This window comes from Oryza brachyantha, chromosome 5 (assembly GCF_000231095.2).
Source record: "Oryza brachyantha chromosome 5, ObraRS2, whole genome shotgun sequence".
Taxonomy (NCBI): Eukaryota; Viridiplantae; Streptophyta; class Magnoliopsida; order Poales; family Poaceae; genus Oryza; species Oryza brachyantha.
The window spans coordinates 14,195,130-14,215,350 of NC_023167.2; the positions used below are offsets into that span (position 1 = coordinate 14,195,130).

Genomic DNA, 20,221 nt, shown 5'->3' on the forward strand with positions numbered 1-20,221 from the left:
GCAGCGCGTACTTAGCGAGCTAGCCAGCGGTCAGAATTCACACTCCCATTCACATTCACGCGGGCCCTAATTTTCTGAAACGCCCTGATTTTCTGAAACGCAGGTGGCGCGTGCAGTGCAGGCAGCTGCGGGCGACCGATCGAGATTGCCATGGGGATAATCGGGTTCAGACCCTGCCTCCCCCTGTGGTGAACAAGCGATAAATAACAATGCTGCAGCAGTCTGAATGCTTCCACGCCACTGCTACTAAGCGCTGACGCTGAGGCCCAAAAGGGGAGTGTACACGCACATAAATGGCACTGACGTGGTTGTCATTACAGGCCACAGGCTCAAAGTAATGCTGCTGGCTGCTGCTGCTGCACTCCCTATACCACGTACGTAGCGATCCTGGCTTAAATTTGCGAGATAAATATAGTGGTTGGTATTTGGAATTAGCTCGCCATGTGCCGGTCTTTATGTCCCGCCAGGAGGAATCTTAAGCCCGGGCACGAGCTGATGATGCGTGATGCTTTGCTGCTGTGTGGCAGGGCAGCCCGGCGGCGTGCAGCGAGTTTATAATATGCGACTTGAGCTTGGCGAGTTCGCTCGACGTGGTGATCGGATGGGCCGTCATAAGCCGTGATACGTTTGTGCCTAGGCCTCGCGTTCGCGGTTTGGTACTTGAAGAAGAAGACTGTTCCAATGGCCCAGGCTCGGGTGTGCCTCAGATTGCAGCAGGCTTGGAGTAGTTGCGAGTTGCGCATCGGCGTGGGCTTGTTGTTGGACGGGGCCGGAACCTGCTGCGCTCACGTCAAATTGGGCTGAGACATGCCGACGCGCGGGCTGGATGCGGAGTCCTCGCTGGCCCGGCCGCGCCCCCTCGTCGAACGAGCAGCCAGGGCCCAGGGAGGTGCTCTCACCGGGTTGCTCGGTCAAGCAACTCGATATGGTCATATACAGTACTAAACATAAGGACCACGTGATACAGGTGGTTCCAGTTCATTACTAAACTGGTAAGATATAACTGACCATGTAAGAAAATACCATGTAAAATGTGGTCATGTATAGTGCTTATGTATACTATCATGTAATAGTATATCCTGAAAATAAGAATAATATATAAAATAATAAAATACATTAAAAGGGAATGGTATCAAGGTGCTCAATTTGATACTACATGATACTAGGTGGTACCATATGATTCCCTAGCTAAGTTACCGGTAGGAAGGGGAGGACATCAGGGAACCACGACAAGGATGCCCTAGGCGCGGATCGAATGCAGCGCCGATGGGAGATCCCACCGATCGGGATTCCCCTACTCGTCGCAGTTCATATGTATTATCAGTTTGATTCAAGCTTAGAATCGCCCCATGTTTAATTCTATCTCAATTTGGTCCAATCAATTACGCATGTTTTCGGTTTCTAGTTTAGATCAAGTTGTGCATAGGTATGAAGTGCTTTATTGAAGTTTTAACTAATAATTTATCTCATGGCCTATTGGCTGGATTTGTGGCTTACAAATATTTGGTTTAATTGTCTTGGTTCGGTCCGATCTATTAGGATTGCCTTTAGCAAAACTAAAGATTGCCAAAAGACTTTCTACTTTAGGAACAAAGGCCCATAGGTCACCTTAGGTCATTAAGAACTAAAATTTGTTTAATTCTAGTTTGAGACTATTCTCCCTAGTTTCAATCTTAAAATACCTCGATTCGGTTTGATCTTCTAATAATGTTACTAATGAATAGCATGATCCATTGGGTTTTATATTTTATTCTAGTTAGTAAGAGTTGTTTTATATTTCTTTCCTCGTATATAAATTCCTATAAGGCCGATTATCACAATTAGATAGGTCCTGAAGTGTCTATTGATTGAGAGGTCGATCAACTACTTAGCGTTTAATCTCGCTTTTTAATATCTTGTTAGTTAAGCTAACTGACATACCTATTTTCAGTTAATTTTAAGTATTTAGGTCCTGTACTGGAGCAATACAGAAACCCCAAGGCCTTCATGTGTGTGAGACACCCCATGGTCTCCCAAGCAGGGCACATTGTCTAGAAGGCATGGGGTATACCACATGAGGGGAGTGGCCTATGCTTAATAGGTCACTCATTGCTCGTTCATCCGTGCATAAGGGACGAAGCATTATACATCTTGTTTGCATCATGCCATGTATGCCAATCGGCATGCTGCCTGCTCATCGCTACCTTGTTGAATGTGATTAGTTGAGGGCTGACTCATGTCCCATGTCGCCCCTACCGCCGTCCGAGCTTGGGTGCCAGTCAGGTTCAACTTCTCAAGATGACGATCACCCTGGGTGCGACTATAGGTGGTAATAGGCTAATCTTTTAACATATAAAATTTAAGAGTTTGATCCAAAGTAACTTAGACAAAGATTTATATTTTTTAGCTAAAAGTTTTTAAGGATTAAATAGTATTGTGAAAGGATCCAAGGGTTTTGGTCCATTACCACCCTCAAGTACGACAAGCTGGATTCAGATAGTAAGGGGTGGTCACCCTTTGGAGTTCTCTCCATTTCTCTTGAGTAGTCTGGGTGGCCTGATACTTGGTTGAGACACTTGTTTACACCTTAAAGTTGTTGCTGCAAACTTATAAATTGATCCAATCAAAAACTCGTTCTAGATTCTCATAGGGATCGATACTAATTACTACCTCCGTTTTATAATATAAGACTTTATAGAAATATCTAAATTCATATGGATACTGATGTATCTAGATATATACGTCTTAAATAAAAAACGGAGTGAGTAATTGCATACCCTAAATGACTAAACCACATGTTATTGCCCACGCTTCAATGCACTTCCCAAATTGTATAGCTACACATACTCACCATTCACCACCACGTTACACACGTACGTTTATCCGGTGGCACGCCACGGTGCTATCTCACGCCCAAAACGTGGGCCAGCCATCCCGCTCCAAATCTTTATAAACAGCTGCCTCCGCAAGAACACGTCAAAGCTGTTACACGTGAATCTGCGTGGAGAGTGTAGCGCCGACGACGGAAGGGATGGCGTTCGACCGTGGTGGTGGCATGGGTGCCTCGTCGTCGTGAGCTGCGGCGACGACGACAGTGGCGCCGCCGGTGCCAAGCAGGAGGCCGTGGAGCAAGGTGGAGGACAAGGTTTTCGAATGTGCGCTCGTGGCGTTCCCGGAGCACACCCCGAATCGGTGGGTGCTCGTGTCGTCCCGGCTCCCGGAGCGCTCGGTGCACGACGTCTGGGAGCACTACCAGGCGCTCCTAACCGACGTTGATCTCATCGAGCGCGGCATGGTCGAGTCCCCGGGTTGCTGGGACGACGGCGACGGCGACAGCCCTAGCCGCATCAGGGCGCAGGGTGAGGGCTGCGGCCGCGGATCCGGGGCCGGCGATGAGCACCGCCGCGGCGTGCCTTGGATCGAGGAGGAGCACAGGTACGCGTCCGATCGCCGGATCGCGCCATCAAGATCTCGGTTCTGTCTTTTTATCCTTTTCACTTGCTGTTCGGGATTCGTTCCTCTAGGTGATTTCAGAGCTAATAATATGTTTAGGAAGAAAATTTAATTAATTTAAAATTTAAAATTGACTATTAAAATGACAAAAGAAAATCTTTTAACATCTTCTATTGTGTATTTTAGAGTGGAGTAGTATTTCTATGGATCCTTTCGCGTTGGATTATTTACATGGTCCATCTCACGTTCCCACCCGTCTCCCTAAGAGCAACTCCAACAGTAGTTTTATCCAACTAGCTAAATTTAGTGTTCGTACTCTTTTTAAAAAAATAATAAAACCTCCTAAAAGTATGGACCAAACCAACAGAATAGGTAATCTAGACCCTCTATATTTTTAAACTTCCTTCACGTCATAATTTTCTTTTCTTTTGTTAATCCAATCGCGAAACAAAATTCCGGCCTGGTGATAGCCGCTGCCGCCGCCGCATACAAATACAACACATGCTGATCGGCTTGGTGATTGAATCTCCAAGCCGTAAATGTTGCACGTCGGTGATCGCCTGGTGGTGGACTGGTGGTATTCACGCTGCACGTCGGTGATCGCATTCCAGTGAATTCACGCCATATTGCCTGCCCGGGACGAGGTATGTCCAAGTTTTGTATGTTCTGATTGTCTTTCGTGCCTCCGTTTGTCTGAATTCTTGCTCGGTTGATCTGTTTTTTTAGGGAAAATCAACGCTTAAAGTATGGGTTCAGATGATGAATTCAATCAGTTTGTAATGGATGAATTGATGCATTCCTCATCGGATGATGAGCAAAGAGTATTTCGTGCTGCCACACATATAATAGTTGAGGATTCCCTTAATCATCCGGGTCGAATAGGTTCTATCAAGGGACATGACGTACTTGATCGTGACAGACTGATGTGGCACAACCTTCTTTTTAAGCATTATTTCTCAGACAATCCTACCTTTGGACCGAAGGTTTTTAGACAGAGGTTTGTATGTTTTGTACGGTGTTTTATTGAATTATTATGTTCCTTGTATTTCAACTTGGCTAAATAAAATTTATTGTGTCAATCATATAGGTTTCGGATGAGGCGGCATGTTTTTTTGCGTATACTGAATGTTGTTGAGGAACATGACAACTATTTCGTGCAGAAGAGGAATGCAGCTGATACTCTAGGATTATCTTGTGTGCAGAAGGTCGTAGCGGCATTTTGGATGTTAGCTTATGGAGGAGCGACTGATGCTTTGGATGAGTATATTCGTATTGGTGAGAGTACTGCTCTAGAAGCTTTGAGAAAGTTTGTTGTAGCTGATATTGAGGTCTTTGGACCAGAGTACATGGGATTGCCTAATGAACAAGATACTGCTAGATTACTTGCAATTAGAGCGAGTAGAGGTTTTCCTGGTATGCTTGGGTCCATAGATTGTATGCATTGGAGCTGAAAAAATTGTCCGACTGCATGGCATGGTATGTACAAGGGTCATAAGAAGGAGCCAACAATCATACTGGAAGCAGTTGCTTCTAAAGATCTCTGGATATGGCATGCATTTTTTGGTATGCCTTGTTCCCACAATGACATCAACGTGCTTCAGAGATCGCCTGTATTTGCACGGCTTCCTGAGGGGGAAGGTCCACAAGTTAATTACAACATCAATGGAAATGATTATTCCATGGGCTATTATCTAGCAGATGGTATATATCCGTCATGGGCCACTTTTGTGAAGACCATTCCAGAGCCTCAAGGTAATAAAAAGAAAAATTTTGCCAAAGCACAAGAAGCATGTAGAAAAGATGTTGAATGAGCATTTGGGGTTCTACAATCTTGCTTTACTATTGTTCGTGGACCGGCTCGTTTGTGGGATGAAGACACACTTGGAAATATTATGATGGCTTGCATCATAATGCATAACATGATTATCGAGGACGAGAGGGATGAACACAATAAGGAATATGATTGCAACTATGATGACATGGGAGAAAATATGACAGTTTCTCACGATAAAGCACCAGAACTTGATGCTTTCATTCAAAATTACAAGAACAGTAAGGACAAGGAGACCCACACTCGACTTCAAGCGGACCTAATCGAGCACTTGTGGCACAACCATTTAAATTTATACGAGATTGATTAGTGCAGACAGATTTTATGAGCTCAATTTAATATTTATTCTAGAACATGATGGCATATTTGTTTTTGTGATTTATGTTTAGCCCCATTTTCAGTTAGTAACAAGTTGGGTTTCCTCAACTCTTAATTAAAGACAATTAAATAGTATTCTGAACCGTATCAGGAAAAAAAGGATTTTTTTGGCTGCAAATGTCAGCCTAAAAGGAAGATGTAAGTTAGTTAGGAGATCAACATTTTTGAAACTGAGAGACAATGTCTTGTACTAAACTGAAGCATAAAAAAAGGGGCTGTAAGACTAAACATTGTCGACTTCTTCAGATGGTATAGAACGATGCATTCTGAAAAAGACAGGAACTTCCATCTTGAAACAATTACAGTATTAACTTTTTGGTTTATCTCCTTGCTCCTTGTGTATTTGTGTGCTTGCTCTTTCAGTCATAATAAATATGATAAATTGACGAGGTATAACTTTTTCTTGTTGGGATCCAGAATCACTGCTGGCAATAGTGCTATGGGCACCCAATAAAACAAACATAAATAATCATGCGTGTAAGCGAAATTCTTGTTCTTACTGTCTTCAGCCTTAAACATTGCACATGCACTTGCAATCTGTCCTTCCATTTGTAACAAATAATCTAGGATGTCACCAATGAACATGCATGACATATTTTCATTTGTAAAAAATAAACTAACCTTGTCGTCAACTGAACAACCACTCTGGTTTCTTCCCTCAATCTTTGACAGACATCCAAAAAAAAAAGATTCACATCATGTTGAATGACACCCCAGCGGTTCATTAACGAACCCTGTGTATGGTCTGACTCGAATGTCCTGTTAGCATGAAAATATTGATGGATTCTTCTCCAATATGCCCCCAATGGTTGATCACTTCCTTGAATAGGATCCATGCCAATATTAAGCCAAGCTGACACAAGAAATCTATCCTCGTCATCTCTGAAATTTTCTGTTCTTTTCTGTGATCCTTTGGATGCTCCCGGTACGTCATCATTACTTGTATGACTAGGAGGTGGAAGATCATCAGATTCTTGGTTATTCACTAGGAGGTTTGTAAAATAGTGGACATAACCTGCTAGACAAATATAGTGCATAAATAAGCTACCAGCTTGTCATTACTGAATGTTGACCTTATCCTTAGGAACCTCTTCATATGTGCACACAATCGTTTATTATTGAACATCTTCAGCATCATATAGAAATGTGCATACTCAAATTTTACTTATCAGATTGCAACAATTAGACAAGATTGATAAACATTAGATTAATTTATAGAGACATGACATGCTACTGCTAGATAAAGTAATTTACAAACCAAAAAAAAAGTTCTCCCAATCTCACCTTGCAACCAAACCTGATCTTTTTTTTCTTTAGTTATATCCATACAGAAGTAAACCTAGCTGCATTTCTAAGCTTGCTTACAAATTTTGCATCCTTTTCATTCTATTTGTTTCTTCTCAACAAACAGTAAAATACAAGCCAATGCTCATAGCTAGAATTCACCAGGAGAATATGTTGTTCTGTAAGCTGAAGTCCTTCGCACAAAATTGGGAAGAAGTATATAAACAGAACCTAATGTAACAACGAATACCTAATTTAACAAGTCATATACTGCAATTACTTTAGCTAGATTAATACTGAATACTTCATTTAACAGTGCATTGTATAGACTACAAATTGTACATATGTAATTTGCTATCAATTACTCACCATTGCCTTCTACTTCAGGTTCAATCGGTTCCTCTGGCATCCGGTCATCGAACTGTGTAGGAGGAGCCACGCGATGGCGCATCAGTCCGCCGCCGGCGTGATCGAATCCTCCCTCTGAACGATTGGCCTGTGCATCTGTCCTTCCCAGCGCAACCTGAGGAATAGGAAATGACCATCCAGCGGCATCAGTGCATACCTCTCCATGACCTCCAGTCGTAGAACGACGATGCGGCCGTGGTCGGTTCATGTCGACTCCAACAGGACTGAAACCTGACGGCGATTCTCTGCTTGGGCGGATCTATTCGGAGAATGACGGGACAAGGGCGAGGAGGGGAAACAGAAATGGCGCGTGTGGGAAGATTGCTTGCGCGGGAATGAGGTAAAGCGGGCGAAAACGAGCGAGGGAGGAGCGCGAGGTCGCGGGAAAGAACCAAATCGCCCGCGCTGCAGAGGGATAGCGATCCACTCGGAATCGGCAAACTTGGCTAGCGCAGGCAGAAAAATGGCGGCCGTGATTTTCCTTGGAGGAAGATGATGATTCTGTTGGATTCTAATTTTAACCACAACTCTTCAATATTTAGCTAATTGGTCAATTTAAAGTACCTGTTGGAGTTACTCTAACACACCAGATCGCTTCACTCTTATCTTTTTGTTTAAGCCAAATTTTGAATTTATAGTCTTACTTTTTCAGTTTTGATTCTTAGGTCGCTATAAATACACATATAAAAATTTTATTTATAAATTATTTTTCTATTTATAAATATGTCTTTTTATTTTTTAAAAAGATCCAAAAGATGACACCTAACCTTTTTCTCCCTTCTTCTGTTTCCGTAGGCTGTTCTTGGAAGGGCTGGAGAAGTACGGGCGCGGAGACTGGCGCAACATATCGCGGGGGTCGGTGAAGACGCGAACGCCGACGCAGGTGGCGAGCCACGCGCAGAAGTTCTTCACCCGCCAGGCCAACGCAGGCAGGCGCGGCGACGCCAAGCGCAAGAGCATCCACGACATCACCGCCCCATGATTGCGTTAATTAACGACTCCGGTCAGAGGACATATATCTATGTCAGGAATCCCAAAGAATCTCTCGTCTCTCATGAACTCAACACACACTCAGGGCGTACTGTACGGCCAAAAAACCGCAAGAAAACAGAAACCGATTTTTCAAAAAAAGGATTTTGTGGTGTCAAAACCTCGCAGCTTCTGTGGTTATCTCATTGCTATGAATAAGCAACAACTAAAAATAGCTACGAAGACCGTTTTTTACTGCACGCATATTGCTGCGTCCATTAGTTCCCACAGTGCACGGCGCGAGTCACGTTCATGCGGAGCGACAACGCCGGCAACCCAGCTGAGATCGACATCCTCGGATCCCTTCTACTGAAACTTACTACGCATGGCCAACACAAACTCGATCGGTCAGCTCATGGGGTTTGTTACACCAATTTATTCTAAACAATATATGCATGCATGCAGCACGATCCGGTCCAGTGGTCCAGGCTTCCCGCAACCGGCCAGTAGCTTTCACCCCGGCCAATCGGCGATGAGAGAACGGAGGAGTCGTCGGCCATGCATCTCCGTTAATTCTAGCTAGGCTATAGCTAATAGCTGGACCTAAACTTGGTTGGAACCTGTGATCAAGTGCTGGTTATAGTTGCTGTGCCCTTGTTGAATAACATGTGATCAATCATATACTGTATTGGTTTAGTCCAACCTATCAGAATTAACCCTCAACAACAGTAATATTTACCGAGAACTGTATCTAGTTTAGAAATCAAAGCCGATAGGTCACCCTATTCCATCAATTGTGGGGTTAAACACACATAATTCCTACTCAGTTTATCTTCACTAACTTTAATCTTATACTGTCTTGCTTCGGTCTTCTAAAATCTTGTGGTCCCATTATGTTGAGAAGATGTTGAGTCATTTTAGCTATCTTCGGAGCAACTCTTCTTCAATACCTTATGATCCTAACTTGTTACTTTGCAAGAATAAGAGAATTCCTAGGAATCAATTAGAATACTCCCAAATCGTTGTCTCACTTATGTACCTAGCTAGGTAACTAGGAAGCTTATAAAAGGCCATGGAGTATGAATTATACGCTTTGCCTGAGGGATAGTCTAATGGCAGTCTAGTATCACATAAGACCCTAAGTAAAACTTGTTTGCACAAAACCTGCAATTCGAGATGTAGTCCATTGTTTAAGTTGTGAGTAAGTGTAGCTTGGAGAGTATTAGATAGATGTTCAACCTAACCGGTCTTTATCAAAACGCTAGTATATAAACAGTATATTGGAAAAGACAAATTTTGGGGGATTTTGAGATCTGGTGGGGGATTGCTGAACTAATATATGGGCCTTAGCCCATATGAAGATTAAGTCTTTGGAAAATCACAAAAGCACACCTCATGGTATGACATATGAGGAAATTTAGTACCACCTTACTTACTGTAGGAGAGGGAGACCTATTTATAAGGGGGATTGTGTCATAACAATTTGAGACATTTATGGGAGAGAACGAGAGAAAAATATGCGCATGAATGGTCCGTCAAAATTGGATCCTCATCATTACGTAGACACATCTATCTTTTGTAGTTTTGTTTTGCTGTAATTCGGTTGCGATTTGATTTTGTTTAGAATATCCTGGTACATGCAACAATGTGGTATGGAGTCTGGATAATATACGCACGATTTATTCGGCTCGTTTACGTGAAATAGAGATAATGAAGGCGGCCTAATCACGTTACCCATTACCTCTATATATATACCGAGCCACCACCTTGTCGTATAACACGAAAATGAAAAAGTAATCTAGGTTTTTGCCTCATCCTCTGTACCGCGCCGTCGCTTGTAGTCTACTCCGTCCTGCTCGATGGCGTGCACCGGCGATCAGGAGAGCAGGTCTTCAGAACCTTCGCATTTGACGTCCTGTACCGAAAGAAGGCGGCAAAAGGTTTTTGGGTAACGCATTGCGCGACTGCTCGCTGATCTTACACGACGACCTGTCTACCTCTACGCTCGAGAGCTGTGTGCTGATGACAACATCCAATACTTCACTTCGTTACTTTGGTACACGCGGTTCCTCATCAACATAATCAACAATAAAATCAGAACACTCGGTATATGTTCGTCATGTCTTTTATATATGATCTATTTATATTTTACTGTCTAGTTTACATGTATAGATCGTATCATAATAATTTACATGGTTAATATTATGATTTATTTATAGAATAAATTAAATTATTATGTGCTTGTATATTCAACTGAGGGTGTGGCGGCACCAGGGCAGCCGGGCCCAGCGGACTCTGCTAGCCAGATGGCAAGAACAACCGGGCAGGCTGCAGCAAAATAGGCGTACAGTTCACAAGAAGCCACTAGGTAATCATCCACATTTATGATCTTCTCACTTCTCACATCTTAAGTAATCATCCATATTTATGAATTTTAGTTTGATCATTTACACAAAGTTTTTGCAGGCTTGATTAGGGGTACCGTTCGATGCATATATTCTTCTAAGTAGCATGTCATTCATTTTTTGCACTAAACACTACGACTGCTGTAGCACATTTGTAGCTTTATAACCTTCTTTAAGTCACGTTTCTTAATTATTGATTCTTAGACGTATATCATGATGCACTTTTGCTAAGTTCTATTATCTATACTTAAAATATAAATTGGCATTTGTGTTGCGGTCTTTAAAATAGTTTGTAAGTTGGATCACTCATATCCCAAATATAATGAAGATTTGAGCTCTCAGACAATCCATATTATTGTTTAGTTGCACGCACATATACAAGCCAAACTACGCACATGCACCAACACCGCCCCCCCCCCCCCCCCCCCCCCCCAAGCTGCATTGCTCGGCAACTTCCGAACCGAAAGGCATTTTCAGAAAAACCACACTGAGCAAGCGCTGGAACCTTAATTAGGCCTGATCATCTCGGGGCTCTGGAATCAGATTCCGATCGAATCGATCGACCTGCATTTCCACGCCCGGACCTTCACCTAATCTTTCACCCACCGATCGAGCGAGAACGCATGCTGCAATTTGCATACAGATTCCAGACGCATACTGCAGGCATGCGCACTACCAGTCGACACCGTTCAGTGACGAAGCTTCGGATCTCCAGCCATGCGTTCAGCTTAATTTTTTTACAGCTGCAGATAGAGTCCCAGTATTACAGTGCACTCGCCAGGATTGGTTCACCGGGACCAGACTCTGGTGCATTTAGTATAATTTAATTCATATTATTGATCTATTTTTATCGGACCGCTATGATTAAATTATACTACCAACAATATTAGATATAATAGAAATTTAAAGGGGTAATATCGTTCTTTTTGTTGTGATCTTTAATAAAAAAACAAAATTATAAAATACTGCTAATTAAGTAATTAATAAAATACGAAAATATTTTTTCTACTGATAGAATTATACTATTAGTAAAATACACCGAAGAGCCGGCCACGAGATGGCACGCACACACGTTCAGTACGAAAGGGATCTAGCTAGCCTTCTTTCGGCTGCAAAACCACGTCCAGACGATGATCGCTCTCTTCTTTGCCATGCACGCTTACGCCAGAAATGTGAGCGGAATGCTGTCAATCAACGAGGCAAAAATACGCACGTTGCTCGATTGATCGCATCTTAGGATGATGCAATGTGCAATTTTTTTTAAAGATAATGACGCGCGCGTGTGTAATAGTCCATGATTCCATCGCAATCACGATGTGCTTCGCGCGCGCTTTCCTCCACCCTCTTTTTTTATGATTATTGCAAATATTCCAACAGCATATAATGTATACTGGCTAGCTAACTACACAAGAAAACTAGTTAACGAAAGAGTGATCGATCGGTCGATGGATCTCCCTTTCCTGTCATCATACCCGCGGCCGTACGGCTAAAAGTGGAGAACCGAATCAGCACAATTAACCACCACTTTGCTAAAAACGAGAGATGCATGCCAGCCCTGCAACTTGCCCAATTAGCCCGCGGCTAAGGTGCACTAGTGCGGGTTACAGGCGTGCACATATACGTGCCACAAGTCCTTCGAGAGCCCCAGAGGTCCGGTAAGTGGACTCCGTTTTTTTTTCTTTATGATTTTTTCTTGATTTTTGCACGCTCACCTCCCAAACTACCAGAAAATATACTTTTTTATAACTTTTTATATAAGTTTACCATATTACATTTTTAAAATAGATTTTTAACATTGCAGTATCTAATTTCATTGTTTATATCATTAAATATTAAATAGTTAATAATAAATCATATATCTTTTATTTTTTTATCTTTGGATGAGGGCAAGATCACACCAGAGACATCAGACATGCCATGAGCCCATAAGCGTGACATGCCGTGTGGCAAAAAGGAGAAGAGAGGAGACGGCTGGTGCTCGGTGTAATTGTGGTGGGCTGCGTAATCTTTTATCCCTGGCCGCTACCACGCGCGGCCCACGGCCAGCGGTGGGGCATCCTGTGTGGTGGGATGATCGGGCCGGCGCTGGCGTCACTCCTCCCGTTCCCGGAGAATCCAAACGTGGGCGGCGTGGGCACGCCGCGCCAGCCGCCCACCGATTTTTCTTTCTCTCGTCCCACGGGCGGTCCTGCAGGCTGCAGCTCCAGCTCAGCGGCGTTGTTTGGACGCTGCAATCGGAATGTTCTCGTGGAAAGAGCAAGCGTGAGATCACCTGTGATTAGATGATGAGCGAGACAAAACATATCATATAGGCATACAGCATGTGATATCGAATTTTTTTTACGATTTATAGAGATTAAATTATATATAGTGACATATCACAAAATTATTTATGTTATCAATATTTTAAAAAATCATAACTATTTATGTAATATGTACAAAGGAATGAGCATCACATTGAGGGATTATAATTCATTCCCACAAATATAATGATTTTGGTATTTTGTGGGAACTAGGAATCGATTCCAACCAATATGGCTCAACGATCACCTAAAAGGTTGTTTCATACATTTTAGGCGTGGCCACAGTCGATTGCATAAACAAGCGACGCGTTATCAACAAAGCGAGTTTGGTCACAGATCTCAAGACATGAGTTCAGGTGCGGATCACACCATTCGGGGAATAACCCCTAATAGAGAGGCAAGACGTTTAAATTGGGTGGTCTCAACTGTCATATCAGCTGAAGTTATTCATCAAGATTTTTCTTTCATAATATAGGTTTTAAGTGATACTTTTGATTTATTGGTCCCTAATATATTTTAAAGTGAAGTGCACAAGGAATCCTTAAACTTATAGGAGGTGTTATCTAGGTTTATAAACACATAAAATACACATCAAAATCCCCAAAGTTATCAAAGAGTGTTATTATAGTCCCAAATCACCATAACCCCTTAGATATCCTTCGTGACACTAATTTAGCATCATCGCTTATTGACAAATAATTCCTTTTTACTTCTTTTCTTTTTCTACTACACCTTTTCCCCTTGCTCTCATCCTTCTTGCTACAATTGCATCCCACATTAGCATCCATTGGCGTGCCACATGAAATCTCGGAGAGGCTGTGACGATTTAGAACTGAAATAAACAACTTTTACTAAATTTAGGGCTTGGATTTACATTTTGAGAGTTTAGAGGACTGGATAACGCATCACTACAAGTTTAGAACCAGTTGTTTAGTTTACTCTATATTTTATTTTAGTCGTCATTTTTATTTTTAAAGAAAATCCATAATTTTGCAAAAAGGCCCTTAAAAACCAAAAAAATATATCCACCTATCTCTCAAATCTCCACAAAATGAACAAATATAAAACTTCATATACCTCCGGTTCTTTATTGGTAATCCCTCTCCCTCTTCCTTCACTCTTCCCTCTCTACGACGAGCGCCGCCTCCTCCAGCCTCTCCCTCCCCTTCTCTGCTCGTCGCTGCACCTCTTCTCCAAGGATGGTGCTTCTCCTTCTCCAAGCAGTGGGCCGTGGCAACGGGGACCTCAAAGATGGAGCGGTAGCCTATGGTGGCAATAACTCAAATGTGAGTATATTGTGCCAAATTTTTCGGTCTTCCTAAAGGTGGTGGTGGTGATCATCAATAGTAGCAGATGCATTGTCCTCGCCATCGCTTGCTTAGGTTAGTCACCATTCTTTTCCATTTCTTCTTCCTAGCACAAACAGGATAATGACCCTCCTAACACAGTGGGTGTTGTGGCTTCACCCCAATCGTGGCCCTGGTCCAACGAGGCTTTTGTGTTCTCTGTAAGGAGTAACGATCCTTGTAAGGGTGTGCCATTAGCTAAGTTACCGTTGTCACACCGATGTGGCGAACTAGACCACTCATCGTATCGCTAAAAAACTTATTGCATGAATAAACCATTTTGACCGTCAACGTTACTGGTGCCGACATTGAATTAGACGGTATCAATGTCGTTAGCGTCGTCCTCCAGCCACATGAGCATAACATAATGGTGTGTATAACGCTTGGAGGACGGCACCAACAATATTGGTGTCGTACTATTCAATATCGACGCAACTACCGTTGGCGCGATTAAAAAGTTGATTCGTACTATAAGTACTTTTATGGATCTATTTATAAATTAAGTTTTTAAAATGACCAAAATTTCAAAATTGCTGTAGTAAATTCCCTAAGATACCTCCATTGATTCGTCGCATCTGAATCGTCTGTCGCAATCCTCCTCTGCCCTCCTTGCCAGCACTGTTTGTTTGGCTGCGGCCAAATACGAGAAGATCAGGTCGGCGCCATGCGACCCGAATCACCGAATCCATCCAAAACCGTGCTGGCCATATGGCGCCTACTGGACCCGCACCGCACCGCACCGCGACAAGGAACTAGCCAAATACTACCGGTTATCAGTTAGTGAGTTAGTCTCGCTCATCCCTATCTTCTGAGCTAATCTCTTCGTTTTTTATCTTCATCCTGAATTCCTGATCAGGGGAGGCAAATCGTCCTTGCAACAGAACCAAGTGCCCACACAGCAGTAATAGTAACTTTGAACCTTCCAGTATAGGCAGTCGTATCACTAGATTTAAAGTAGTAAACTGGTACTCTTAGGATAAATGGGAAGGGGTTAATTAGTTCGAATTAATCCTGGCGTTTCCATGTACGAAAGGACACTCCGTCCGCCCGGCCTCCCTGTTCACACAAGTGCGGTACGAATCAGAGATCACCACTAATTCACCAATGCACGTGACGACAATGCCTCCGGCTGTCCGGCCTCCATGCTGTACGAACGCGCACACGCACGCACTCTCAGATTATTCATCTTCGTGTCTCGAGTGGGCATCAACGAACTCCCCGGCTCCACATATGAGCATACGATCGAGCGATGCATCATTATCCACAACCACAAAAGAAAAGATCACTTTTACACGTCCAAACCCAACAACACCTGCATTATCCCCACACTCACACCCCCATTGTTTGTTTTTTTAAAACAAACAAATAACATATTTACAAATAAAAAATATGAAATTAAATCTTTATGTACTGACTCCTAAGCGAATTATTTGGGATTGTGAAGTGAAAGAAATCATTATATCTACTAATAGTGGCCAAATTGGTGTATTACCAAACCACGCCCTCCATTAACACTGCTGTAGATATGGGTCTCTTTTATAAATAATATATATATATATTCTTAGCAATATAAAAGTAAAATTTTAAAAATAAATTATAATAAAAACACTCAAAATTAACTCTAAACTTAAAATTTAGCTTATAAGCATTGGAAAAAAAACGAAAATAACAACTCTCATCGAGCTCGCACAGCACAGCACAGCAGCATCCTTCCAGAAATAGATAGCGACAGGGGAGATCACGGAGGAGCGCGATGATGATGAGCTCGCGCGCGCGATCTGGATAAGAATAAGCACAAAGCCGCGACGGCCCGGTTTACGACCGCGTGCCCAAAAACCTCCAGCCGGCTGGGAGGACGGACGGACGGCGGCGCGCACAGCACCCACCGGCCGGACGGGCGCACTTTCTGCGTACGTGCGTGGGCCAACGCGGACGTGGCCTCGCGCCCTGCCACCCACCGTGCCGCCGCCTCTGCACTGCAACAGTTTGCGGCTGAGCCGAGCTGATCCGAATCCGGTACTACTCGCTTGCGGCTGAGCAGCTTGCCATGCCACCGGTTCTGACCTCGCCCAGGTCACGACAGCACGAGAGATTCCGACGAACGGGGACATGCACAGTAACGTAACGTACGTCAAATCGAGAACAAACGCGTATGTGTTTACTGCAGCATCCGTGTGCACTAAACCCAGTATCCGCGTGATGTGGTGTGGTGTGTGCTGTCGAAAGTGTGTAAGATCCTGTGTCAGATTCGAGTGTAACGGGAGGGAAAACGATTGGTACAGCCGGCGGATTCGTCGGCCGGCCGCGGGCAAAAGGAAGTAGGATTTTTTTTTCTCGCGGCGTGCACATCGGAACGGTTCTCTGGTCACGGCTTCGTTCAAGATCTATTGAAAAGAAAAAAAGTGGATTGGATGGTGCTCATCAGATCTTTGATTCTTTGCTGATCAAATTTACCTTTCGACCGGGGAATCTAAATCTAAACATCTATGGTACGAGAGCACAAGAGCTGTACGCAATTTGGATATGCCTCTGGCCGAAATAACAAGCCAGCCACCTCATCATGAGGCAATCAGCTTGAGCTTTCCGCATGCACCTCATATGGCAACAAAAAAGAAAAATTAAAGCAACCAGGAATGACAACAAAAAAAAGGGCAACACGCTGGCCACCCCGCTACAAATCTTTATATAAGGCGCCCATTTGCCTCCCGGTGTGCCACAAGATCCAACGCAGAGCACCGGCAGTCGCAACACACGGGCAAGTTGCTCTCACTAGCGCGCGCCAACGAAGGGATCGATGGCCTTCTACCGAGGTGGCTCGTCGTCGTGGGCGGCAGCAATGATGGCGGCGCCGAGCAGCAGGGCGTGGAGCAAGGCGGAGGACAAGGTGTTCGAGAGCGCGCTCGTGGCGTTCCCGGACCACACGCCGAACCGGTGGGTGCTCGTGGCGTCGCGGCTCCCGGGGCGCTCGGCGCAGGAGGTCTGGGAGCACTACCAGGCGCTCGTGAGCGACGTCGACCTCATCGAGCGCGGGATGGTCGAGTCCCCGGGGTGCTGGGACGACGGCGACGACGGCGCCGGCCGCGGTGGGGTGCAGGGCGCTGGCCGCGGCCGCGGCGGCGGGGGCGCGGGTGGTGATGAGCGCCGCCGCGGCGTGCCCTGGACCGAAGAGGAGCACAGGTACGCGTCCGCTCGCGCCGTGAAAATCTCGGCCGTGTGTTCCGTGGTTTTCTTTTGTCCTTTTCCCCCTTTGCTATTCTCGGTTAGTTTTCGAGGTCCTAGATACTACTGGTTCTGGAGGAGTATGAATCTTTCCACGTCGGATTATTCCGTGGCCCACTACACCAGTCCCACCGACACACGGTCACCCGGGCCAAGGGGCTAGGCTTATACAGGGAAAAAAGTCTAACAACATATTTATAAATAAAAATAATTTAAAAATAAAACTTGTTTATACTTATTTTTAAATCTAAAAGCTCAGTTTGTAATAAATAAGATAAGAAATCTTAAAATTTAATTCTAAATATAAGATTATAAATTTAAATTTTGATTTATAAGTATCAACAGAAGCGAAAAGATGAGTGGCAAATGTCCCCATAGCTCATAGTACTCCTAGTACGGAGTACTTCTACTTTTGTTCTATGTACACCGTACACCGTACACCGGATCGCCTAATTTTTTTTCTCCTTTTTCATGTTTGCGTAGGTTGTTCTTGGAAGGGCTAGAGAAGTACGGGCGCGGCGACTGGCGCAACATCTCGCGGTGGTCGGTGAAGACGCGGACGCCGACGCAGGTGGCGAGCCACGCGCAGAAGTTCTTCATCCGCCAGGCCAACGCCGGCAGCCGCGGCGACACCAAGCGCAAGAGCATCCACGACATCACCGCCCCGTGATGCGTGGGCGCGCGGCTCCTGCGCGACGACATATACATATATGATATTTGCATGCAGCACGATCCGGTCTGGTCCAGGGCTTAGTGAGCATGCATTTGCTTCACCCAAACCAGTTGCTTTCGATCACCTCATCGACGAGGAGAGAACGAACGGTGGGGTCTAGTCACCGACCATGCATCTCCGTTAGTTCCGCTCGCTCCCGTCGTGTAAAAATGTAGCTAGGCTAGAACTGAAGCTAATTAAAGCTCGATCGGCTGGAACCTGTGATCAAGTGCTGCGATATAGTAGTTTGTGTACTTGTTGAATAATAACTGTATCTGCTTCATCGATCGTGTGTGAGTGACATGCATGTAAGCTGAAAGGAGTTTAGCAGTCCTGCACATGGTTGATACTTGTTAGGGGCAACGGGTTATATTCGGTTGTCATCTTTCCAATACATCCATAAAAATCATCGTAATGGCAAACTTATTAGGATGGTATTAGTTGCTCCTTTGCTTTCTTGCATTGGCTGGTCTCAATGGAGATGCATATATGACCTGCAGAGTCTGATTCCGTCACTTCACGCAAGCTCGGTACGTAATGATGATACCGTTTAGGAACCGTTGATGGTCTTTTGTGAGTACGGTGGTGTAGTGTTGAGTTGTCCTTGTGCCTGTTATGGGTCTATCTAGCATTCTAGCTGGTCATGCACAGACAGCACAGCGGTGTTCATGGTTGAGTACCTTGGTGACATTCTTTTGCTTGAGAATCCGAGATACTACTAACACATCTTAAACGTAAAGTATTCTTCAGATAAATGCGCTCGTTCAAATATATTATTATAATATCTTATATATTAGCACAGAGAAATTTACCTGTTAGGTTATTACTCTTACTTTATACATTGATGTTTTCTGAATCTCTAGTCTATGTCAAATCATAATGTATAATGATTTACTTTAAGGCTGTATAGCAATCGAATTACTCCAACTGACATATATTCAAATATGGTATATTTGATATAAACTAATAATATTTTTACTATATATTTTATGTTTTTACTTCATATTTTAAAGATGGAGATGTTTTATTAGAGTTTCTGTCGAAAACAAATATTGTCGACTTTTTTTTTTATTTCAGTTTGAAATCATTCTTAGAATTAGATTTACATGGATTTCATATAGTCCTAATTTCTTACAGAATATTGTTTTATACTGACTTCTTTCTATAGATACTCAAAATTGTTATTCTATCATTTATTGTTGCTGAATTTTTATGATGTTTGTATTAGACTTTGGAAACCATATTGAAATCTGAATAGCTGATATGATTTTAGTTACCTTTGCAACTTGAATTGGTATTGGTATCCAATTGTACTAGGTATGAACTATTCTGTCAATATTAGTTATTTTTAATCCAAATTTTAAACATTGATCTCTTCTCAACATTACTTATTTTTAATCTTAATTTCAGATTTGTTTTAGTGGTATTTCTACATGGACTCTGGTTTTAAGAACATTTTTTTACTCCGAGTTTCATATTTTCTAATTCAATTTGAATTTGGACTCTTCTTTTTCTATCTTGCCGTTTAATTGTATTTCTACATGGTCTTAACTTTTAAATTTATTTATTTTATCTGAATTTCAGATATTTCTAATTTGTATTTCTACTTTATGTGTGAAAAGTTTAGTGTTAGAACCTTTGCAAGTTCTAGTACTACTAAATTGGGTAATGCAGAATTTATAGTAGTATGGTGTAAATTGGTAGCAAACCAAACATACATACGGTACTATTTATTATTGAAGTTGGCAATAACCTTGGCAAGTTCTGGTTGTGCCAAAACCTTTGTAGTCCAAAAATATTGGTACTGCCAAAACCTTGACAAATTTTGGTACAACCAAATTTGATAGTATAGAATTTGTACAACTATGGGTGAAAATTAGTAGCAAATCAAACATACATGTGCTACTATTGAAGTTGTGAAAGATTTGGTAGGG

General features: G+C 43.1%; 2 protein-coding genes and 1 long non-coding RNA gene across 3 annotated transcripts; 2 read left to right on the plus strand and 1 right to left on the minus strand.

Moving 5' to 3' along the window:
* The first annotated feature begins 3,628 nt into the window (after positions 1-3,628).
* LOC102706567 lies at positions 3,629-5,832 on the plus strand. The gene is made up of 3 exons (XM_015836926.2): positions 3,629-4,076; positions 4,159-4,429; positions 4,520-5,832. Exons 2-3 carry the CDS (start codon positions 4,179-4,181, stop codon positions 4,881-4,883), a joined length of 615 nt encoding a protein of 204 aa, XP_015692412.1. The 5' UTR covers positions 3,629-4,076; positions 4,159-4,178; the 3' UTR covers positions 4,884-5,832.
* Positions 5,717-8,442, minus strand: LOC107304155. The gene is made up of 3 exons (XR_001550203.2): positions 8,101-8,442; positions 7,295-7,448; positions 5,717-6,656 (listed from the first exon to the last, which is right to left on the minus strand). It is a non-coding gene; the product is annotated as an uncharacterized LOC107304155 (long non-coding RNA).
* Positions 8,443-17,150: 8,708 nt separating this feature from the next.
* On the plus strand, positions 17,151-18,700 carry LOC102701265 (transcription factor DIVARICATA-like). Its single transcript, XM_040524640.1, has 2 exons — positions 17,151-17,533; positions 18,059-18,700. The coding sequence occupies exons 1-2, from the start codon at positions 17,151-17,153 to the stop codon at positions 18,243-18,245; spliced, it is 570 nt and encodes a 189-aa protein (XP_040380574.1). The 3' UTR covers positions 18,246-18,700.
* Positions 18,701-20,221: the final 1,521 nt, after the last annotated feature.